Source organism: Dermochelys coriacea, chromosome 11 (assembly GCF_009764565.3).
Source record: "Dermochelys coriacea isolate rDerCor1 chromosome 11, rDerCor1.pri.v4, whole genome shotgun sequence".
NCBI lineage: Eukaryota > Metazoa > Chordata > Testudines > Dermochelyidae > Dermochelys > Dermochelys coriacea.
The window spans coordinates 32,742,694-32,762,540 of NC_050078.2; the positions used below are offsets into that span (position 1 = coordinate 32,742,694).

A 19,847-nucleotide genomic window follows, 5' to 3' on the forward strand; every position below is an offset into this window, starting at 1 on the left:
TTTTTTAAGTTTCATCCTCTAATAATGAAGAATTTTTGCACTGTATTTCATTGAGACATTAAAAATCTTCCCTTTTTTTGTAAACTGCCCTATCCAAATTATCTGGCTATTGTGTAGTACTTTATAATACTGATAATGTGTGACATATGACAGCAGCGAACACCAAGGCACACACACCAGTTAGAACGCAGACACAACATACAACACACACCTGAACAAGAACATGCAGTGCAGAAAAGAAAAGAAAGAAGGTATAATTACAACAAGCATCATACACAAGTTCATAACATGGAACACGGAGAGAAGATAACAACAACTTGATAACTCACAGGCAACAGCAGCGGGCGACCCACAAGTCCGGATGCAAATGATTTTTAACCCGGGTGACCCCATCGGCTGGCCTTATTCATTTTAAATTTGCATTTGGCTTCTGTTTTGCACTGCTGATGTTAAGGATAGGCAGACGGGCAAGGCAAACCCTAGCTGGGACCCTCGCTACAGCAAAACCAGCCTGGCTGAGTCTCCGTCTCCTCCCACTGGCGCTGCTAATCGCTCCCTTATGGGTTGCCTCTTTCCAAGCAGTCGTCACTTTGGACCGTGAGGGCAGGGCTCTGTTTGTAGACGCAGCCCCGCTGAGGCGCTGCTCAGGGATCTCACGGGCCCAGCCCGGCCCCGGCCCCGGCCCCGGCCGTGGGAGGCTGCCAGGCAGAGCATCGGGCGTACTTGGCGTAAGCTGGGTGCTATTCAGGAGCCCTCTCCCCTCCCCCAGCAGGAGTCTGTCCGTTCGGGAGAGGGAGGCGGCCGTAGGGAGAATGCGTAAGGCGGCGGTTGTTGTTGCCGCCTGCTTCCAATGAGCTCATCCCACTGGCTGCCTCCGGAGGAGCCCCGCTCGGGACGCACCGAGGGCCGGGCAGAGGCGCCCGAGGGGGCAGAGGGGCTGAGGAGCCGGCCCCCGCGGGGAAGGGAGGTAAGTGCCCTCGCCGCCGCTCGAGCGGTGCCCCTCGCCGCGGAGGGTTTGCAGGGGCTGGGTGGGGCTGGAAAGTGCGTGCGAAAGTTTCAGGCTGGGAATGTGCATGGGCATGTCTGTGCCCCTGGGAGCCCGGCCCCGCCGCGGCTCCGCGCCTGGGGCCCCGGCCTGGGCCTGGGGCGGGGGAGGAGGAAACCTGAGGGGGCTCCTGGCGCTTAACCGCAGGGCGCTTTGCTCGCAGGTCACTTGGGGGGGAGGCGCTGAGCTCGGCCTCTGCTGAGCGGCAACGCTGGGCGCGGGCCTGAGGGGCTGGGGCCGGCGCCGGCGCCTGGGCGCGGGGCTGGGGCTGGCTCCTGAACACTGGCACTGGGGGGCTGGGGCTGGCGCCTGGGCACGATATGGGGGGGTGGGCTGGGGAGCCTGGGCACGGTATGGGGGGGTGGGCTGGGGCTGCCACCTGGGCACGGTATTGGAAGGAAGAGGGTGGGGGTGGGTCGTGGCTGGCCCCTGCACTTGGGATGGGCCAGGCTGGGCTGGAATTGGCATGTGGACACTGTATGGGCCTGGCCTTAGACTGGTGGGTGGACATAATATATTGGGGCGGAGGGGGGGGCTGACACATGGACAAAGTTTCGCGGTACAGGATAGGTTGGGCAGACCCCTGGACGTAGTATTGGTGGGAAGCCGGGCTGGGGCTGGTACCGTTACCCTGTTTGTTTGTTTCTGGCGGAGGGGGGGGGGGATTGGGGCTGACACCTGGGCACAATTTGGGGGTTGGGAAGCTGAGCTCTGCCTGGCATTTTGGCACAGGTGGGATATGGGAAAGGGAAAAGGAGGGCCATTGATGGAAATAGCCTTGCCTTTGCTCAGGCATTGTTGGGGTGGGGGGCAAAAAAGCAGGTGTTGCTTGTAGTTTGGACTGGCATCTGGTGCAATGAGGGAACAGTGATGTTAAGAAGCCTTGTCCCTTTCCAAACTGAAAGCTGAAGGCTCCTATTTGTGCAGTTTTTATAGAATCATCATGTCCATGGATTTTACTCACAAGGACACGACCTACCCCTATCTTTTAGTTCAGGATTTTTCTGATGTTTATGGGAGAACAAATAAAATCTACTTTCTGCTTAGCCTGGGAACAACTCTGAAATCAAGAAATCTTGGTCTGATAATACTTGTTCTGTTTTTAATTGATATTTGAGGGAGGGGAAGTTAAGAAGCTTACAAAATTGCTTTGCATTTGTTTCATCAAGTATATACAGCAACTGCAGCCACATAGAAAGAATGGGCATATGCCACCATGTCATGTGACATGCTGCTGTCTTTCCCTATTGTCAAAAGATAAACTGAGCTACCCCAAAGGAGGGTGTGAAGCGTTTCTAGCAGCATGGGGAGAAGGCAGGACTTTCGGTTAGTACCATCTCTTAATAAAGAAAAAGGTGAATATCAGAGGGGGCTCTGTTGCCTGAATTTGTAAATCCAGGTCTCATAATCTCAACCTAACTAAAAGGAATAAAAAGGTATGTTAGCTGATGAGTTACTGTGAATTTGCAGCTCTCAACGTAATCTGCCGTGAATTGAAAGGCATGGCATGAAACCAAATAGGAATAGAAATCATATTGGATTTGTTTCTTTAATGTGTATTTCACATAATTTTCTGTAACTTCATTGTAGTGACTTAACACTTCTGATGTCAGTAACTGGCATAGAAAGAGTGAAATAACTCTCTGTGTGGTGGATGGAGGGAATTCTGGGTTTTATGTGAATAAGTGTACTTGGAAATAGAACACAGCTGAAAGGTGTACTTCTGTGGGGAGGGGCCTAGGAAGAAGGGAGTCCAGATCATCTAGTTTTTGATACTGATTTTGTTCCTGTCATGTGGCATCTGCCAAACTGGCACTTTTGTAATCTACTTTGGAAGCTAATTATCCTGGTTGGCAAAGCAACTGCTTTACTACTGGGAAACCTGAGATTTCTTTTTACAGAAGACTTGTATGATTGGTAGGAGTGAAAGAATTTGTAAGTGACAGGAAGGTGCTCATTTATAGTATTTGTGTCCTTTACTCATCCAGACTATTTAAAGAGTCTTAAACTGGGTAATCATGTTGCATGTCAATTGTTTTTAAAGTTCCTACATCCACCAAAATTTTTGGTGGCTATTGTCTTTAAATATATCCCAATGGCTTTACTTTTAAAAGTATCTGGAAATAAAGGAAATAAATGTGGTATCTTACATCCTTCAGAATTTCCTCCCAGTGTACTTTCTGATACATGACTGCCAAAAATGAACCTATTCAGAGATTTCCTAATTGTTGTGATTTGACAATAGGTGATGGGGAAATAGTGTCATTATTAAATTATGTTAGGAAAGCAAGTGAATACATGTGAATAAGCTTTAGGTTATCAGTATAAACATACAGGTATGGGAATGAATATGAGGTTTCAGAGTAGCAGCCATGTTAGTCTGTATCCGCAAAAAGAAAAGGAGTATGTGTGGCACCTTAGAGACCAACAAATTTATTTGAGCATAAGCTTTCGTGAGCTACAGCTCTCCATCAGATTCGATGCATCCAATGAAGTGAGCTGTAGCTCGCGAAAGCTTATGCTCAAATAAATTTGTTAGTCTCTAAGGTGCCACAAGTAATCCTTTTCTTTTTATATGGGGTTTGAATGCTATGATGTGCAAGCTGTCCAGCTTTCTTGGTTTAGTTAATTTATCATTTGGACATTCCACTGGTTATGTCCACTCTAGAGCCCAAACATATTTGGTTCATAGCCAAGCTTGCTCAGCTTCCCATAACAGCCTGTAAAAAGAGACATTTTGTCTCTCCAACCACAGTCTTGTAGTTGGTGCCATGGCAACTTTGTGATCTGATGGTATTATTTTGAAGACATCTGAGCGATCCCCACTGAATTCATCCGATGAAGTGAGCTTTAGCTCACGAAAGCTTATGCTCAAATAAATTTGTTAGTCTCTAAGGTGCCACAAGTACTCCTTTTCTTAACTGTTCACTTTTTCTTTAATAGAATATCATATTATCAGGATTAATACTTTCCTTGGCAAAAAATATTAATCAACAACTCTTCAAACTCACATCTCTATAAGAATATGATCATGGCCTGTTGCTGTGACATCTATTAACACTGCTGGAGGTTAAAGTTTATGTCAGTGGTAGTATTCTAAACACCTAATTTTGCTCTAAAGGTTTTCTTTCAGCTAAAAGATGGTATTCAAAGTCTCTGACGCTGTTTTTCCTTTTACCTTCTAGAAAATGTGAGGAAAAGTCAGTTCAATGTTAATTACGAGAGTGTGCCTCATTCCTCCCAAAAAACCAAAATAGATAATGGATGGATTGGTTGTTCGGGGTGATGGTGGTTTTTGTTTTTGTTTTTTGTGGTTTTTTTTTTTTTTTTGGTATTGCTCTGAGTTCTTTTGCCTTAACATGAAGGTTGGCAAGCTATTTATCTTGCCTGCTATAGTAATTGGGTATAAATATAAACATATATAGCCTTTTACCTAACAAATGTCTAACTTTTTATATTTAAAGTAGTGTGCAGATACAGGAGGCATTGTTATGCTTCAGATTGTAGGCACTACAAAGTAGTCATTGGGGCTTACTGTATCTCTAGTTTGTGGATGAAGAAAAGGAATGATGTGAAACAAGGACTAAATCACACTAACAGGTGGATAATTCTCAGAGTCCATTTCATTTTTTATTTAACTACTCTTTTTGAAATGGGTTTTAAAAACTATCTGGGTACAAAGGGATTGTAAACTCTGATCTCACCTTGTGTCCTCCCCTAAAGAAGGGAGGTAGTTAGAGGCATCAGTTTCCTAATATGCACAATAATCAACACACTCTGTTGCACTGGCAAATTTAGGATGCCTACTCTTTATTGTATTGTTTTATTGCTCTTTCACGATTGTTTAACATGATTGGTGGACCCTGTTATCACTGTAAATCAGAGAAATTTTGTAAAGAGACACTCCAACACTCGTACCTGGTTATAATATAATTCATGGTTGTATGGTGTTGAAACATACATCCAAGGATCTCAAAATGCTCTGTCAACATCAATAATTTAAGTCTTGCAGCACCCCTTTTAGATATCCCTAATTTACATTCGATGAAACCAAGGGACATAGGCTAAGTGACTTGCCCAAGGTCACTCAGTCTGTGGCAGAATCTAAAGTAGAACCCAGATTACCTTGAGTCCAATAATTCAGCAAAATACCATCTTTTCCCTTTGATCTCTTCATTTTTGAATTTTATTGCAAAACCTATACTAACATCCTGCCTCTTGTTTTTCTGTCCAATGGCTTCATAAAGAGAGTGGTCCTGAAAAATCTGCTTGTAATGTACTTCAGATTTTTCCACAGATCAGATGATACACATATTGTGTGGGCTTTTTAACTTGTTTTTAAAAATTCCTTTTCATTGAACTAATACAGTTGCTTGCCACTTTTACATCTTAAACTGGGAAACTTATCCATATTATCTTAGTGTACATTTATACAACTTGATTTGATGGTATGCCATCAGCACTTTCTATTTTATTTATTTTTTTTTTTTACTACCAGTATAAAATAAAATTTATGATATGGTTTATCTAGCCAAATGCTCTACCTTTCTACAAGGTAACTTTTTGTTTGTTAAACTTTTAAAAGACATGCTTGATGCTTAAAGTATTTTGGAAGTATGACACCAGTGGAGGTATCACTAGTATTGGAAAACTAGGCGATTCCATTAAAGGGGCAACCTAAACTGACCTTTAGCAATCAGCTAACTGCATTATCAGAAACTGGATTTTTGTATTCTTTAAATAATGTCCTGAACTACTTTATTAAAAATTTCTTTTTTAAAAAAAGTTGTTCTCTGCTTCCCTGCTGGTGTTCATAAGAGGTTTTTATAATTAATTTTTTCCCTCCAGCAAGGGAGAGAGTGACTGTATCCAAAGTGGTGTCAAATATGTAAAATTGGGATTTTATCAAAGGAGTGGAAGAAAGTTAGGCTCCCTGCTCTCATTGAACACCCTTTTAGGCTCCTTAGAAAATCCCTGCCAAGACTGTAAGCTCTTGAGGCCAGGGACTCTCATTATTTTGTGTTTGTACAGTGACTAACATAATGGAATCCTGATCTGTGACTGGGGTTTCTAAGTCCCATTGCAATACAAACAATAGGTGATAATAAGAAAGTAAATGGAAAATAGGGACCTTTTTAAATGTAATTTTCAGTTCGAGTAATCTTTGGTGTTACATAGAACCACCGTGGATACAAAATTACAATAAAGTGTGGATTTGTGGTCTCCCCCCTTTCCCCTCCACTGTTTTGTGTTTTTTTTAAAAGCTGGAACTGGTAAATTATGTAACTCTGCTGATTCTGTATTGCGCGTTTCCTAGATTCACTCTGAAGTCAGTGGAATTACACCCACTTGCAACAGTGGAATTATGTTAGTTCTGAATTGGGCCTTTGGTATATATGTTGCTTTCTGACTGGAGTCCCAAGCATTATTTCATTTACATCTTTTTTTTTTTTTTTCAAGTAGTTCTTCCACAAAGACTATCAGTGTAAATCTACCAAAGAGAAGTGTACAACATAACAATGAATAAGTGATATCTATTTGACTATGAGTTTTGATTATCATGTCAGCAGTACTGCTGTTGAGTCAGTAGAAATTACTTGTATGAGTAGGGGCTACTCGTGTGTTAAGGGCCTGCTCCTGCAGCCCCTTAAATCATAAGCACCTTGGGACAGTTATAGTGTGTGTATTTGTGTTTACTCCACACTGAGCACACTAGTATTGCAATAATCTGACCACAAAAGGGTAAAATGAGTAGTTCTGACTTCCACTGTGAATTTCTTTAACTTCAAGTTGGGGTGTGTGCGTGCACGTGCATGTGTGCAGGTTGTTATGGTTTCCTTTATTGTATGTATGACATTATGATAGATCTCTAAAAGTTAAAATTTTGAAATGGGGGAGAGAATGAATGATTTATAAGGAATGTAGCCATTTACTTTAAAATGGCTTTTTATGGAAAGCAGCAGAATTAAACTAATAGTGTGGGGAAAATGCATCAGCATTTAAAAATTCTAAGTGAAAGTATAACAAAATCTGAAGACCTTGTAAGGAGGGTTTTTTTTCCCCCCTCCTCTCTGGCTTAAGTAAATGGATCTACTCTTGGAGCTCAGTTGGTAGAGTACTTTTGTGCATATAGTGGTGACTCAAGTTTTGCTTGCACTTCGGACTTCCTTCTGCAAAGTTCATTCATTCACCTTTACATGTCTAATTAAACAGTGAATGCCGGTACTAGCCGCACATACTGGTATATAAAACAGAACACTGGGTGGTGATGGAGTAACTTTGCTATTTACTGAATCTCTTACAGTGACATAAATGTAATAAATTGCAAAGAAGAAAACAGGGTAGCCAGTAAGATGGGATGTTTGTGTTGCTGTTGTAGGGCTTTTTTTTAAATTGACTAAATGTTAGTCTTGGTTAAATTTAGATCTTAAAGGAGAGAAGCTAGAATTTGTTAGTAACATAGGAAACGCCCTGAAAGAAAGTTTGTTTAGTGTGTGAATGTAAACTCTGCAGTTTTATGGCTGAAGGCGGACTATAGGGAGCCCTGATTACTTTAGCAAAGTTTTGAAACTTCTTGTGTTGTATTGGCTTCTAGTAGTTCTGCTGAAGCATATTTAATGCACTTAATTTAGTTTTAACAAACCATAGGTATTACATACATTAAAAAACTGACAGCTAATAGTTCTGAAATTGACTTAGCACTTAAACTGCAAAAGTCTTTAATTGCTGGAAAATGTGGAGACTGAGAGTTTGGGTCAGAATTACTTCAATTTTGCTTCATTTGAAGAATTCTTTACAATGTGAACTAATCTAAAGACTTTGCATTGTGCCCTTACCTATTTCATTCACTTACAATAAGATACATTTGTTTCTTTCATTGCAAGTGTGTTCTTTTTTTGCTTTTAAGAGATGGGCCTGAACCAAAACTGTAAACACCCCTAAACTTCTGAGAAGTTAAGATCTGAATGATGATGCTTGAGCCCATCACTAGTTTCTACATATTCAGACTTTTTTAAAAAAAGTTGCTTGGAGAAATTATTGATGGGTAGAGCTGGCCGAAACTTGGAATTCCCTGTTTGCAGTAAATTTTGAAATTTGGTTTTATTCTGATTTGGTTTCAAGCTGGGTTCCCTCAGGCTTAGGTTCCTTGCTGCGGAGCTGGAACCCAGAACAGCTGGGGACCCTGTCCATGGGCAACCTGCATTTCAGGGTTACCCCAGTTCCCAGCAGTCTGTCAGGTGAGATGGCAGGAAACCAGGCCAGGTTCTGTTGGAGACCTGCCTGTGGTTCATTGGAAGTTCGTTGAATCCACTCTCGCTATATCTGTGACTGATTCTGGTTTGAGAAATCAGTGTTTTCCAATGAAACCCTGGTTTATCAGAAAATTCCCAGCCAGTGCTAGTGATAAGACCAATGTGTTCTGACTATTTGCAATTAAAGTGGAAAAGGGATTATTGGAAGCAGTTTGACAGTTTTGTGAAGAGTCGCTCCATATGCACAAAAAGAAAAGGAGTACTTGTGGCACCTTAGAGACTAACAAATTTATTAGAGCATAAGCTTTCATGAGCTACAGCTCACTTCATCCATATGCACAGAACGTTCTAAATGTGAAATTTGAAGAGGTGCTTCTTTTTTTGTGGTTTGCACCAGAAATATCTTTGTGATGAATCTCTATTCTTATTAATATACTTGGAGCACCATTTTACACTTGGACTAAACTCACTTTGAAGTCAGAGTGGGAGTTTTTTCTTAGTAAGAACTGGGTTCCTGGACTCTTCTAAAATTTTGGCCAGCAATTAACATAAAATAAATATAAAAAAGTAGGGGTGGGGTGAGGGGAGAAACCCCACAACAGTTCAGACTGTTGTTAATTTCTAATCAGCTTTTATCGTTATAAAATAACAAATTAAATTCTCAGTAATTTTCTACTTCATGTTCTATAAAATCCTTGCAAACATGAAAGAATTAGCTTTAAAAGTTGTGTAAGGGGCTGTCATAAATATAAAGGGAAGAGTAACCACCTTTCTGTATACAGTGCTATAAAATCCCTCCTGGCCAGAGGCAAAGTCCTTTTACCTGTAAAGGGTTAAGAAGCTCAGGTAACCTGGCTGGCACCTGACCCAAAATGACCAATTTGGGGACAAGATACTTTCAAATATGGAGAGGGAGAAAAGACTTTTGTCTGTCTGTGTGATACCTTTGCTGGGAACAGATCAAGGATGCAAGCCCTCCAACTCCTGTAAAGTTAGTAAGTAATCTAGCTAGAAAATGCATTAGGTTTTCTTTGTTTTGGCTTGTGAAATTCGCTGTGCTGGAGGAAATGCATATTCCTGTTTTTGTGCCTTAAGGTTTTGACTAGAGGGATTCTCTGTTTTAAATCTGACTGCCTGTAAGATTATCTTCCATTCTGATTTTACAGAGTTGTTCTCTTATGTTTTTTTGTTCTTCTAATAAAGTTCTGGTTTTAAGAAGCTGATTGGGTTTTTTGGGGTCTTAAAAATCCAAGACTGGTCTGTGCTCACCTTGTTTATTCTTAAGCCTCCCCAGGAAAGGGGATGTGAGGGCTTGGGGGGATATTTTGGGGAAATAGGAACTCCAAGTGGTCCTTTCCCTGATTGTTTGATAAATCACTTGGTGGTGGCAGCGTTTTACCTAATCCAAGGGCAAAGACTTTGTGCCTTGGAGAAGTTTTAACCTAAGCTGATAGAAATAAGCTTAGGGGGTCTTTCATGCGGGTCCCCACATCTGTACCGTAGAGTTCAGAGTGGGGAAGGAGCCCTGACAAGGCCAGTGAAAATAAATTGCGGAAGGGCTTCTCTTTGGGCTGTACTGTAATTGTAGTTTGCAAAAATTAAAATATGGAGACTGAGCAGAATTATATAATGCCTTTTGCTCTAAAGCATAAATCATAACCAAAGATGACAAAAATGAACTAATTTCATAACAGATTGATATAAATTAAGTATATAGTTTGGGAATATTAAGTTAAGGTCCTTTCTTCTCCTCTCCTCTCCTCTCCTCTCCTCTCCTCTCCTCTTTTCTCTTGTCCTTGTGGAGTGTAAACTATTGCCAGTACTGCTATCACTGGACAGAACCTCTTATGTAATTTTGGCTACTAATATAACGTTGATGCGCATTAATGAAGAGCTCTTAAAGTGTTTTAGGTTTGGTCAAAGGAACTTGTCATATTTTGAATGTTAGAAGGAAGAAAATAAAAATTGTGCACAAAGCTATGGCCATTAACTATATTGTGAACCACTTTCTGAGATGGAAAAACGTCAGGGCACAGATTCCGTGTTGTGCCTCCAAGAGGCACAGCACAACAGGAAGGGGTGCAAAGGTGGCTTTAAAGTAAACCACCTTTTTGTGCCAATTTCTTTCTGGGCTGTTGCAGGAGCTCAGAATCTTCATAGCAGCTTGCACCATGGAAATGCGCCAACACTCCCCTTCTGCTAGGCTTTGCAAGGGTTGGGGGGTAATGTAGAGCTTATGGTGGTCCCTGAGCTGTGCCTATACTGGGGAAATTCTTCTCTGACCCCTTGCAGTGCCTTTTCAGCTCCGTCTACTGCTGGAGTGGCACATAGGGATTGAAACAGGGGAAAGAGGCTTCTTGGGGGAGACTTTGTTTTATTAATTGGGTGCTCTGCTCTGGTCCTTCTCAGCAGTTTCATTTTCCATAATGGCTTCTGGCAGGTAGGTATATGATAAATCTAAAGCTGCATCCTTCTGTCTGGCAGAAATTAGAAGGAGCTCTTTCTTCCTCTTCCTGTTGGTGGAAGTGGGAAGAGGGGATGCTTGCTCATACTTTGCCCACTATTGCAGCTTTTTTGGGGGGGAAGAGGGAGGGATCCATCCTGCCCCTACTTCATTTAATAGCTTTACCCAGGAGCAGAATTAAATTGATGTGATTTGTGCCAGTTTTTCTGTTGCCCAGGGGGTTTTGAATAATAGGAAACTAACCAGAATCTTTGTTGTTTTCACTCTGGTGCTGCATCTCTTTCTTTTATAAGTTACTGAATGCTCAATTTACATTGGTCACTAAAATGAGGTAGCACATTTGACACATCTTATAGGAATTGGGAAAGATTTTCTTTTCCCCCCAATGTACAGTTGACCAGATGTGTTCTGGGTTATTTTGCCTTCCTCTGAGGCATCAGGGATGGCCAGGGCTGGAGACAGGACATTGCATGGGGAAGACCACTGCTCTGAGGCAGTTTATAAATAAAATAAAAAATAAAATAAATCTTTCTCAGATGTTTGGCTGGTGTGCCTTGATCATATGCTGAGGGTCAAACTGATCACGAAATTTGGTGTCAAGATGGAATTTTTCTCCCAGGTCAAATTGGCAGGGACATTGGGGGTTTTTCACCTTCCTCTTCAGCATGAGGGGTGCATTACCAGATAAGATTATGTGGGGATATCTTGCCTATTCAATTCCTTGCCATTGCAGGAGCCTCAGGTATTCATGGCACCTTGGTCTCTTCTCTTTTGTGCCTGTGGCACACAACTCAGGGTATGTCTATGCTAGAGCTGGAAGGTATAAATCTAACTGAAGGAGACATATTCACACTGGCTCTAAATGAGCTCGTGTGCTAAAAATTGAAGTGTAGCCCCTGTGACATGAACACATACAGTTCCATCTCAGTCAATAGGTGAGTACTTGAGGGTGTCTAGTTCCTCCCGTTGCTTGTGCCATCGTCCCCACACTTCTATTTTTAGCACACTGGCTCAATCAGAGCAGAGTCTTGAGCTGGACATCCAGCTCTAATGTAGACAAACCCTCAGACTTCTGAGGGCTGAAATGCTTTAGGTCATGTCTATACTACGCTATTTATGTTGGCATAGCTATGCCCTAGTGTAGATGTGTATATTGACAGAAGGAGTTCTTCTGCTGACATAGTTACACCACCTCCCTAAATGTCATTAGCTAAGCTGACAAGCAGTCTTCAGAGGGTTCTGCCTGCAAAACTGTGTCATCTAAGGGGTCTGAATTTTTTACACTCCTTCTTGACATGAAGTGAGCTGTAGCTCACGAAAGCTTATGCTCAAATAAATTTGTCAGTCTCTAAGGTGCCCCAAGTACTCCTTTTCTTTTTGCGAATACAGACTAACACGGCTGCTACTCTGAAACTTCTTGACATAGTTATGCTAGCACAACTTTGTAGTGTAAACCGTTCCTTAGTCTAATCCAAGTTATTCTACTCAATGTACTCAAATATAATGGCCTGTGATATATAGGAGGTCAGACTACCATCAGGGGTGTCCAGCCTATGCTCACGGACTATACACGGCCCACCAGAATATTTCATAAGGCCCGCAGCCTGCTTCATATACTAAAGGCCAGTTCATTAGCGTTTTGACACCCGGTTTAGACCATTTTAGTTTACGCAAGTGTATAAATAGGTTGTTTCTATGTACAGTATCATTTGTCTAAATACATACGGAACAAATTGAACTTAATGTAAATCAGTACAGGTGACTTTAAATCTTTTTAAAATATGTGGAATCAGTTTGGCCCACACAAGATTGTGCTTAGACTATATGTCCTTTCTGTGTAATAAAGTTGGCACCACTGATTTTTGTCCAATGATCCCTTCTGGCCCAAACTCTATAAAATCTGCCTTGCAGATATTGTTCTCAATGGGTTAATTATCTATCATACACTGAAAGTTGCTGGACAAATCTAAAACTTAGATAAAAAGTGAACATGCCAGATATTCCATTTTCTGGTATGTGCATGTTAGTTTTTTTCCTTAAGCCATTTCTGGAAATTATATTTATATTTGAAATTGGGGACATGGATATGTTGTTCATATCCTGCAGGAGAGGAAAAATAATTGAAGCACATGTATAGCTTTACTAATGTGAGTAATTTCACCTACTTGCTCACTTATCTGAGTAGTGCTCTGTAGTTAAAAATTGTAGGATTGGAGGTGGGATTTTAAGATCTTTGGGGCTTATAATGTCTCTTTCTAAGTGTTTGTACAGTGCTTAGCATGGTATAATATGGCCGCTGTATGCTACCTCAATATAAATTAGTTTATACAAATAATTACAGTGAAGAGAGCTAGAAGGCAAATGGACTAGAAAGAACAGTATATTGGAACTTTCCCTCTTAGGTTACACTATTGAGGTGGATATTTAAGTCTCTCACAAAATATAGTATAGTTGGATGGTAAATGCTTACTCTTGACAAGGACAGGAAAACAGACAATTGTCTTTAATGAGCTACATTTAAATTTTACTGGCTGAATATTAAAAAAAATCAGACTATTTTGCCCCTTCTCACCTCTTCACTTTTGTAAAAGGTACTTAATAACACATAATTAGAACAATAAACCTTTCTCAGATTGAAGAGCCCGTTATATTTAATTGTTGTCCATGTAGATACGTCTTCTCTGAACCCTCTCCAGTTTATTAATATCCTTCTTGAATTGTGGGCACCAGAGCTGGACACAGTATTTCAGCAGCAGTTGTACCAGTGTTTAAATACAGAGGTAAAATAACCTCTCTAGTCCTATTTAAGATTCCTCTGTTTATGCATCCAAGGATTGCATACAGTCTTCTGGCCACAGCATTACACTACGAGATCATGTTAAGCTGATTATCCACTGTGACCCCCAAATCTTTTTCAGTCATGGCTTTCTATGCTAGTCTTGATTATTTTTGTCAAATTGTCATCTCAGAATGGGCAGAAGCCTGCCTTTTATATAGCGATGGTATGAGTTTGGCCAGTGTAAGTTTCCATTAAGAGGAATAAACGACTTTGCAGTTTAAAAGAGAAATTCTCAATAGCCTAATTTTCAAATGTGTACCTTAATCAGGTGTCCAGACTCCATATTTTGACACCTAGATGTGTAAATTTTATTTTTATATCTCATAGATCTTGAAAGCATTTTAGAAAATAAATTAAGTAATTTTATCCAGAGAGATAAGGCTGCAGGCAAATAACAAGTGTTTTGTGGTGATAACTCTTCATTTAGGGTAAATAACTTTGTCTGGGCTGTTTAACACAGGGGTTCTCAACCTTTTTCCTTTCTGAGCCCCCCCCCCCCAATGTGCTATTAAAAACTCCAGGGCCCAGCCAGGGGGGCATGGAGGGGAACTCAGGGCTTCTGCCCCATGGGTCACCATGGCTCGGGGCTTCTGCTCTGCATACAGTTACTGTGTTTCAGGTTCCCCAAAAGAGGACACTGCCAGAGGGGGAAGGGGAGCCAGGAGAGGAGGAGTTGGAGGGGGGTTCCTGTAATCCTCCAGCACCCCATGCACTCCCTCATGACTCTAGCCCCCTGGAGTCCCTCCACCCACCCCCCAGGCACTTGATGCAGCCTGACTCTTACCTCCAGCAGCTGCACGTAGCTCCTCCCTGGGAAACAGCTGCACAGCCTGTTCTCCTTTTGTCCTTCCCGCCAAGCCTGCAGCATGGGGATCAGGTCTTCCACAGCGAAGCACCACCCCAGTCAGAGCCACCTCTAGCATGATAAAAAAAGGGCAAATGAACACGTGTTCCTGCAATATCAAAGCAAACTGTATACTTACCAGAGGTTCCTTCCCCTGCATCAGGCTCGCCCATGCTGGTCTGGAGGGACTGGCTCGACTGCTCTGGAGTGAAAATAGGTCCTGGCTTGCTGTTCCTCATACTCTTCTCCACCTCTTCCTTGTCCAACAGCACCTCCTTACAGTTCACTCTGGGGGCCTGTGACTCCAGCTCCCCCAAAGTATCCACAGGGCTCTTGGTGGTGGTGGTGTCTCTGCCAAGGATGGCATGCAGCTCTTAATAAAAGCGGCATGTCTGTGACTCTGCACCAGACAACTGTAAGCCTCCCTTGCCTTCAGGTATGCCTGCCAGAGGTTCTTGGCTTTCACACAGCACTGCTGTGGGTCCCTCTTGTAGCCCCTCCCCCCCATGCCCCCGAGCAATCTGCTCATAGATATTTGTTTCTGTTGCTCTCTCAAAGCTGTGCCTGCACAGCCTCTTCTCTTCACAGACTCAGGAGATCCACAACCTCCTGTGTACTCAGGCAGGAGTGTGTCTGCAGCATGGTCAGCTGGGCAGTTTCAAGGTGAGCTCTCCAAGGCCAGCAAACAGGAAATGGAATTTCAAAAATGCTTGGGGCTTTAAAAGGGGAAGGTCATGTACCTGTCCGCCAGGCAGCGGAGTACAGAGCTTTTGTGGTGGGGCATTATGGGACACCTCCTGGAGGCCACTAAAGTCGACATAAGTAATGCTGACACTGCATCAACATAAGTGCTACACTTCTTGTGGAGGTGGAGTTACTAATTTGGTGTAGCGGGCGAGTTACAACATTTAAATGTGGATGCTGAGAGCAGAGGTTCTCAAACTGGGGGTCGGGACCCGTTAGGGGGTCACAAGGTTTTTACATGGGGGGTTGTGAGCTGTCAGCCTCCACCCCAAACCCTGCTTTGCCTCCAGCATTTATAATGGTGTTAAATATATAAAAAATGTTTTTAATTTATAAGGGGGGGGTCACACTCGGAGGCTTGCTATGTGAAAGGGGTTACCAGTTCAAAAGTTTGAGAACCACTGGCTTAGAGAGTTAGGTTGATGTAAGCTGCCTTGTGTCGACTTAAATCCGTAGTGTAGACCAGGCCTAATCTCAAATGAGATTTCTCTCCTCCTCTGTGTGTGAGTAATAGTATTCCCTCAGAAGAAAGGTTCTCAGGCTCTACTCCCATCTGTATCGTTCAGAAGCATATAGGGGGAATCTGAGCAATTCTAGATCTCAAAAGGCTCCACCAATGGATAAAGAAAATGAAGTCCCAGTGGAGAACCTAACCTTTACAGTGTCAACTCTGTCCCAGGTGGATTTTCCGCATCTCTCCACATCCCTATCAGATCCGGTCATCAGCGGTTTTTAAGGTTTGCCTATGACAGGAAGCATTATCAATATTGGAAGCTCCCATTTGGCTTGTCCTTGGATTGCCTGGGTCTTCACAAAGATGTTGATGATAATTATAATTGGACTCAGATCGCAGGGGATCCACCTATACTTCTTCCTGGATGACATCTTAGTCAGAGTTCCATCCTCTGTAATGGCTCACAGAGCTACAATCCTTCTCCTTGAATCTCCTGCAGGTGCATGGTTTATTATCATAGTCAATAAAAGCTCCTCAATTCTGTTCACTCAAACAGCTCATTTGAGAGTGGCCATAGACACCTCGGTAGCAGGGACATACCTATCTCTAGAGAGATTCCAGAAGATTCAAGACTTTCTTGCATTGTTTTGAAACTGCAGGATTGCTCATTATTGCATTGAGTCTTCAATAACTAGGTCTGCAAGTATCATGCAAAGGGATTGCTCCATAGCTGCAGTCACACATCAGGCACCTTCAGGGCTTCGTTGTAAAAACATGGGACCACTTGGAACATATGAAAGATCAAGTGAGAGTTCTGGCACAAGTGATCAACTACATAAAATGGTGATCAGCCCAGTGTAATGTCCGCAAGGGCGTGCCCATATGCCTTCCAGATCCTCTGATTCTCACCAATGTCAGTCTGGCAGGCTGGGGAGCACACCTCGGGTCCCAAACAGTTCAAGGCATCTGGAAGAAAGGACTCACAGCATAAACCCCATAGAATTAATAGTGGCCAAGCTGGCGCTGTGAAGGTTCTAGTCCAGGCTAGAAGCGAACCATGTCCTGATTCAGTCAGACAACACGATCGTGGTTGCATATGGGAAAACAAGAAGCTCAGTGCTATATGCTGAAGCTGTGAAAATCATGCAGTGGATGGAACATTCTCACCTTTCTCTTAGGGCAATTCACGTAAAGGGAAAGAAAGCAGACTGGTTTAGTAAGCGGAAAGGAGAACTGCTCCTAATGGTGCCTGAATCAGGAAGTCTTCAAGTTAATATTTCAGTTATTCAGCTTGCCTTCAAAAGACCTATTCATGAATATGAAGAGTCCAAAGTACTTTACTAGGGAAGTGGACCCCAGAGCCAGGGGTACAGATACCCTATTACACAGATGGCCGCAGGGCCTCCTCTATGCGTCTTCACCATTCCCATTATTAGGGAAAGTGGTCCAGAAAATAAAACATGAAGAGGTGATGGTAATGGTAAAACCACATTGATAAGATCCTGGTTTTCAGACCTGATAGAGATGAATTTGGGGCCTCCACTGTATCCCAAAGACACAGGCTATCCTCCACAAGGGCCTCTACTTCATTTGGTCCCAAACTGGTTGCATCTAACAGGCTGGATATTGAAAGGGAAGCAGTAGTAATACTGGGTCTGTCCTCCAAAGTCATCAGAATAAGTCTGTCATCTAGAAGAGTATCAACCTTGAGAGCATACTCCTCTCTCTAGACCAAGTTTCGCAGCTGGTGGCAGGAACATAAAGTAAATATTAGAAATCCAGGAATTCCAGCTGTCCTGGATTTTCTCCAATAAGGTTTTGACCGAGGTCTCCAACCCAACACCATTGCACGTCATGTGTCAGCCCTTAGTAATGTGATGTTTGTAAGATCCACGGGTTCTCTGGCAGAAAACCCTGAAGTAGCCAGATTCCTCAGAGCAATCCAGTTAGCCAAGTTGGTGATTAGACCTGCTTTTCCTAAATGGACTATACTGAGAGGCCTAACAAACCATCCCTTCGAACCACTTACATTAGTGTTTTATTTATCCAGCAAAAATTGTTTTCTGATTGCATCTGCCAGGTGAGAGTCAGAGTGGGTGGTGCTCTCTAAGGAGGAACCTTACTGCGTGTTTCACGAGGATAGGGTGGTGCTAAGAACTCGGGAATTATTTATGCTGAAGATGAACTCTCCTTGGAGAGATGGAACACCTTTTAGATGTCAGAAGGGCTCTGAAAAATTACCTCAAGTGTATCCTTCCATGTGAAATGCCAAGGACTCGGAGCTTGCACATTTTCTATTGCTAGGTGAATTAGACTATGTATTGTGGAGGTGTACAAACCATTGGAGATTGTGGTTCCAGAAGGGGTCAGTGAATGCTCCACATGATCCCTGGAGACCTTGTGGGCAGAAAGAACTAATGCATCCACAGCAGAAATTAGAGAGGTAGCCACCTGATCAAATGCTATCACCTTTATCAAGTATTACAAGGTGGACTTCCTGTTCTCTGCAGAGGCATCCTTTGGTGGCAGGAAGACACTGTAGGTGATGGCCTGGAAATGATTTTGCCCTGTGAGCAGATATTTTAGATGGGGAGGGATACCTTTTTCCTTGTGACCATTTCCATAAACATTCCCATGTCTGTTCACTGCTTGCTATTCCCAGATGACAACAATTGTGGGAGATGCTGGGCCGCAGAATGGAAAATTTTTTTACTGATCATTTCTGTTCTGCTAGTAGCATTTCCCACAGTTCTACCCACTCTGGATGGCTCATGAGTCAAAGATCAGATATTAAGTGGAATCATTACCATGTGACAGTTTCCTTTAGTCTAACGTACATAGGTATTTCATTATCTCTGGGATATTTATTAATGATGTATGCAAGTTTTACAACTTGGGAATAATTTATTTGGAAGCAAGTCGAGGCTGAGGGGATGTGCCCAGACCATGCAGCTCCAAAACTGTGATAGCCTCCATGAGCTGTAGAGCAGCCCAGATGTTAAGACTTGTGGGAGATGCTGCTAATGGAAAGGAAATTATCAATAAGAAATTTTCTGTTCCTTCTCTTGTCCCCTCATTTCCCAGCTGTTAAACTCCTTTGTGTGTCCTACAGCAGGTCGTCCTCACTCCTGTTCTACTTCCTGTGAAGATCCAGAAGCCTCTGGCTCACCATTAGTGATCCCCTCAGAGGATGCCTTCCCTCCCTTTGTATTTTAGGATGTCGGAAAGCAAGACTGTTTTTGTGTTCCTCGGAGAAAGTTTCTCCCTTTACTTTCTGCATCATTGCACAGCAGAAATACAACTTCTATCTCACTTTTTTTTTCCTTTCCATTCCATTTCATTCGTACATTTCACCATTTGCGGCCTGCTCCTTCTTCTCAACAAGAAAATGGCAAGTGTGCGCATGCACATGCTTGCGCACGCACGCATGCACATGCCCACATGCCGTTGTAACTTTTATATGGCAGACTGACATAGTTTCCAGATCTGGAAAGAGGAGAAGCAGAACAGTACTGGTGATTGTTTTAACATGATTTTAGGTTAGAGTAGGTTGATGTGAACTTGCTGAAGGTCCCAGACTGGAAAAGAGAACAGCTCCATCCATCTATACCATGGACATTTTTTTGTCAACTGATGAGCAGATTAATGACTGGAGGGGAATAATGAGCTACAGGGATGAAAGGGGGAGTTAGCTTTGTCCAGAAACCTGTCTGACTGGAGTAACTGTTGAACGAAAATTCCCCTGCATCATTCCATAAGTGGCTTGCAACCCATCGTCCCCACTCTGCAGTGTGAAATCAGGGTCCATAGTTGGGGCACTGCTAAGAGATCTATCTAATAATAGTATAGGCATGTTCTCGGAATATTATTAGACTGGGGGTTATATTACTTGAGCTTCCAGTTAGAGCATCTTAATTCCACCTAAGTTCCATTCGATGGATTTCATGATCAGCCACCTTATTCGAAATGTTCTCATGCAGCTTGGTATTTCAATTCTTGCTCCCTAAGCTGTGGATCCTGGAAGCATCACACCAAAGATCCACCAGTATCTGGATGCTGCCTCTGGTCAGCTGTCAGCACATTGAGATTATATCTTGTTGAAGGCTATCCTAAAAAAACCAGAGGTGTGTACTTGCTGTTATTTAATACTGCGTGCAAAAGGAGGGGGAAAATTCTGAGCAGGCCTATCTGCAGTGGTAGGGGA

General features: G+C 42.6%; 1 protein-coding gene across 1 annotated transcript in view; it reads left to right on the forward strand.

Moving 5' to 3' along the window:
* The first annotated feature begins 641 nt into the window (after positions 1 to 641).
* TANC1 (tetratricopeptide repeat, ankyrin repeat and coiled-coil containing 1) overlaps positions 642 to 19,847 on the forward strand; it is a 212,023-nt gene continuing 192,817 nt past the window's right edge. Inside the window, 2 exon segments of the mRNA XM_038421221.2 lie at positions 642 to 949; positions 951 to 967. Coding sequence (XP_038277149.2) covers positions 851 to 949; positions 951 to 967 — 116 coding nt within the window. The 5' untranslated portion in view covers positions 642 to 850.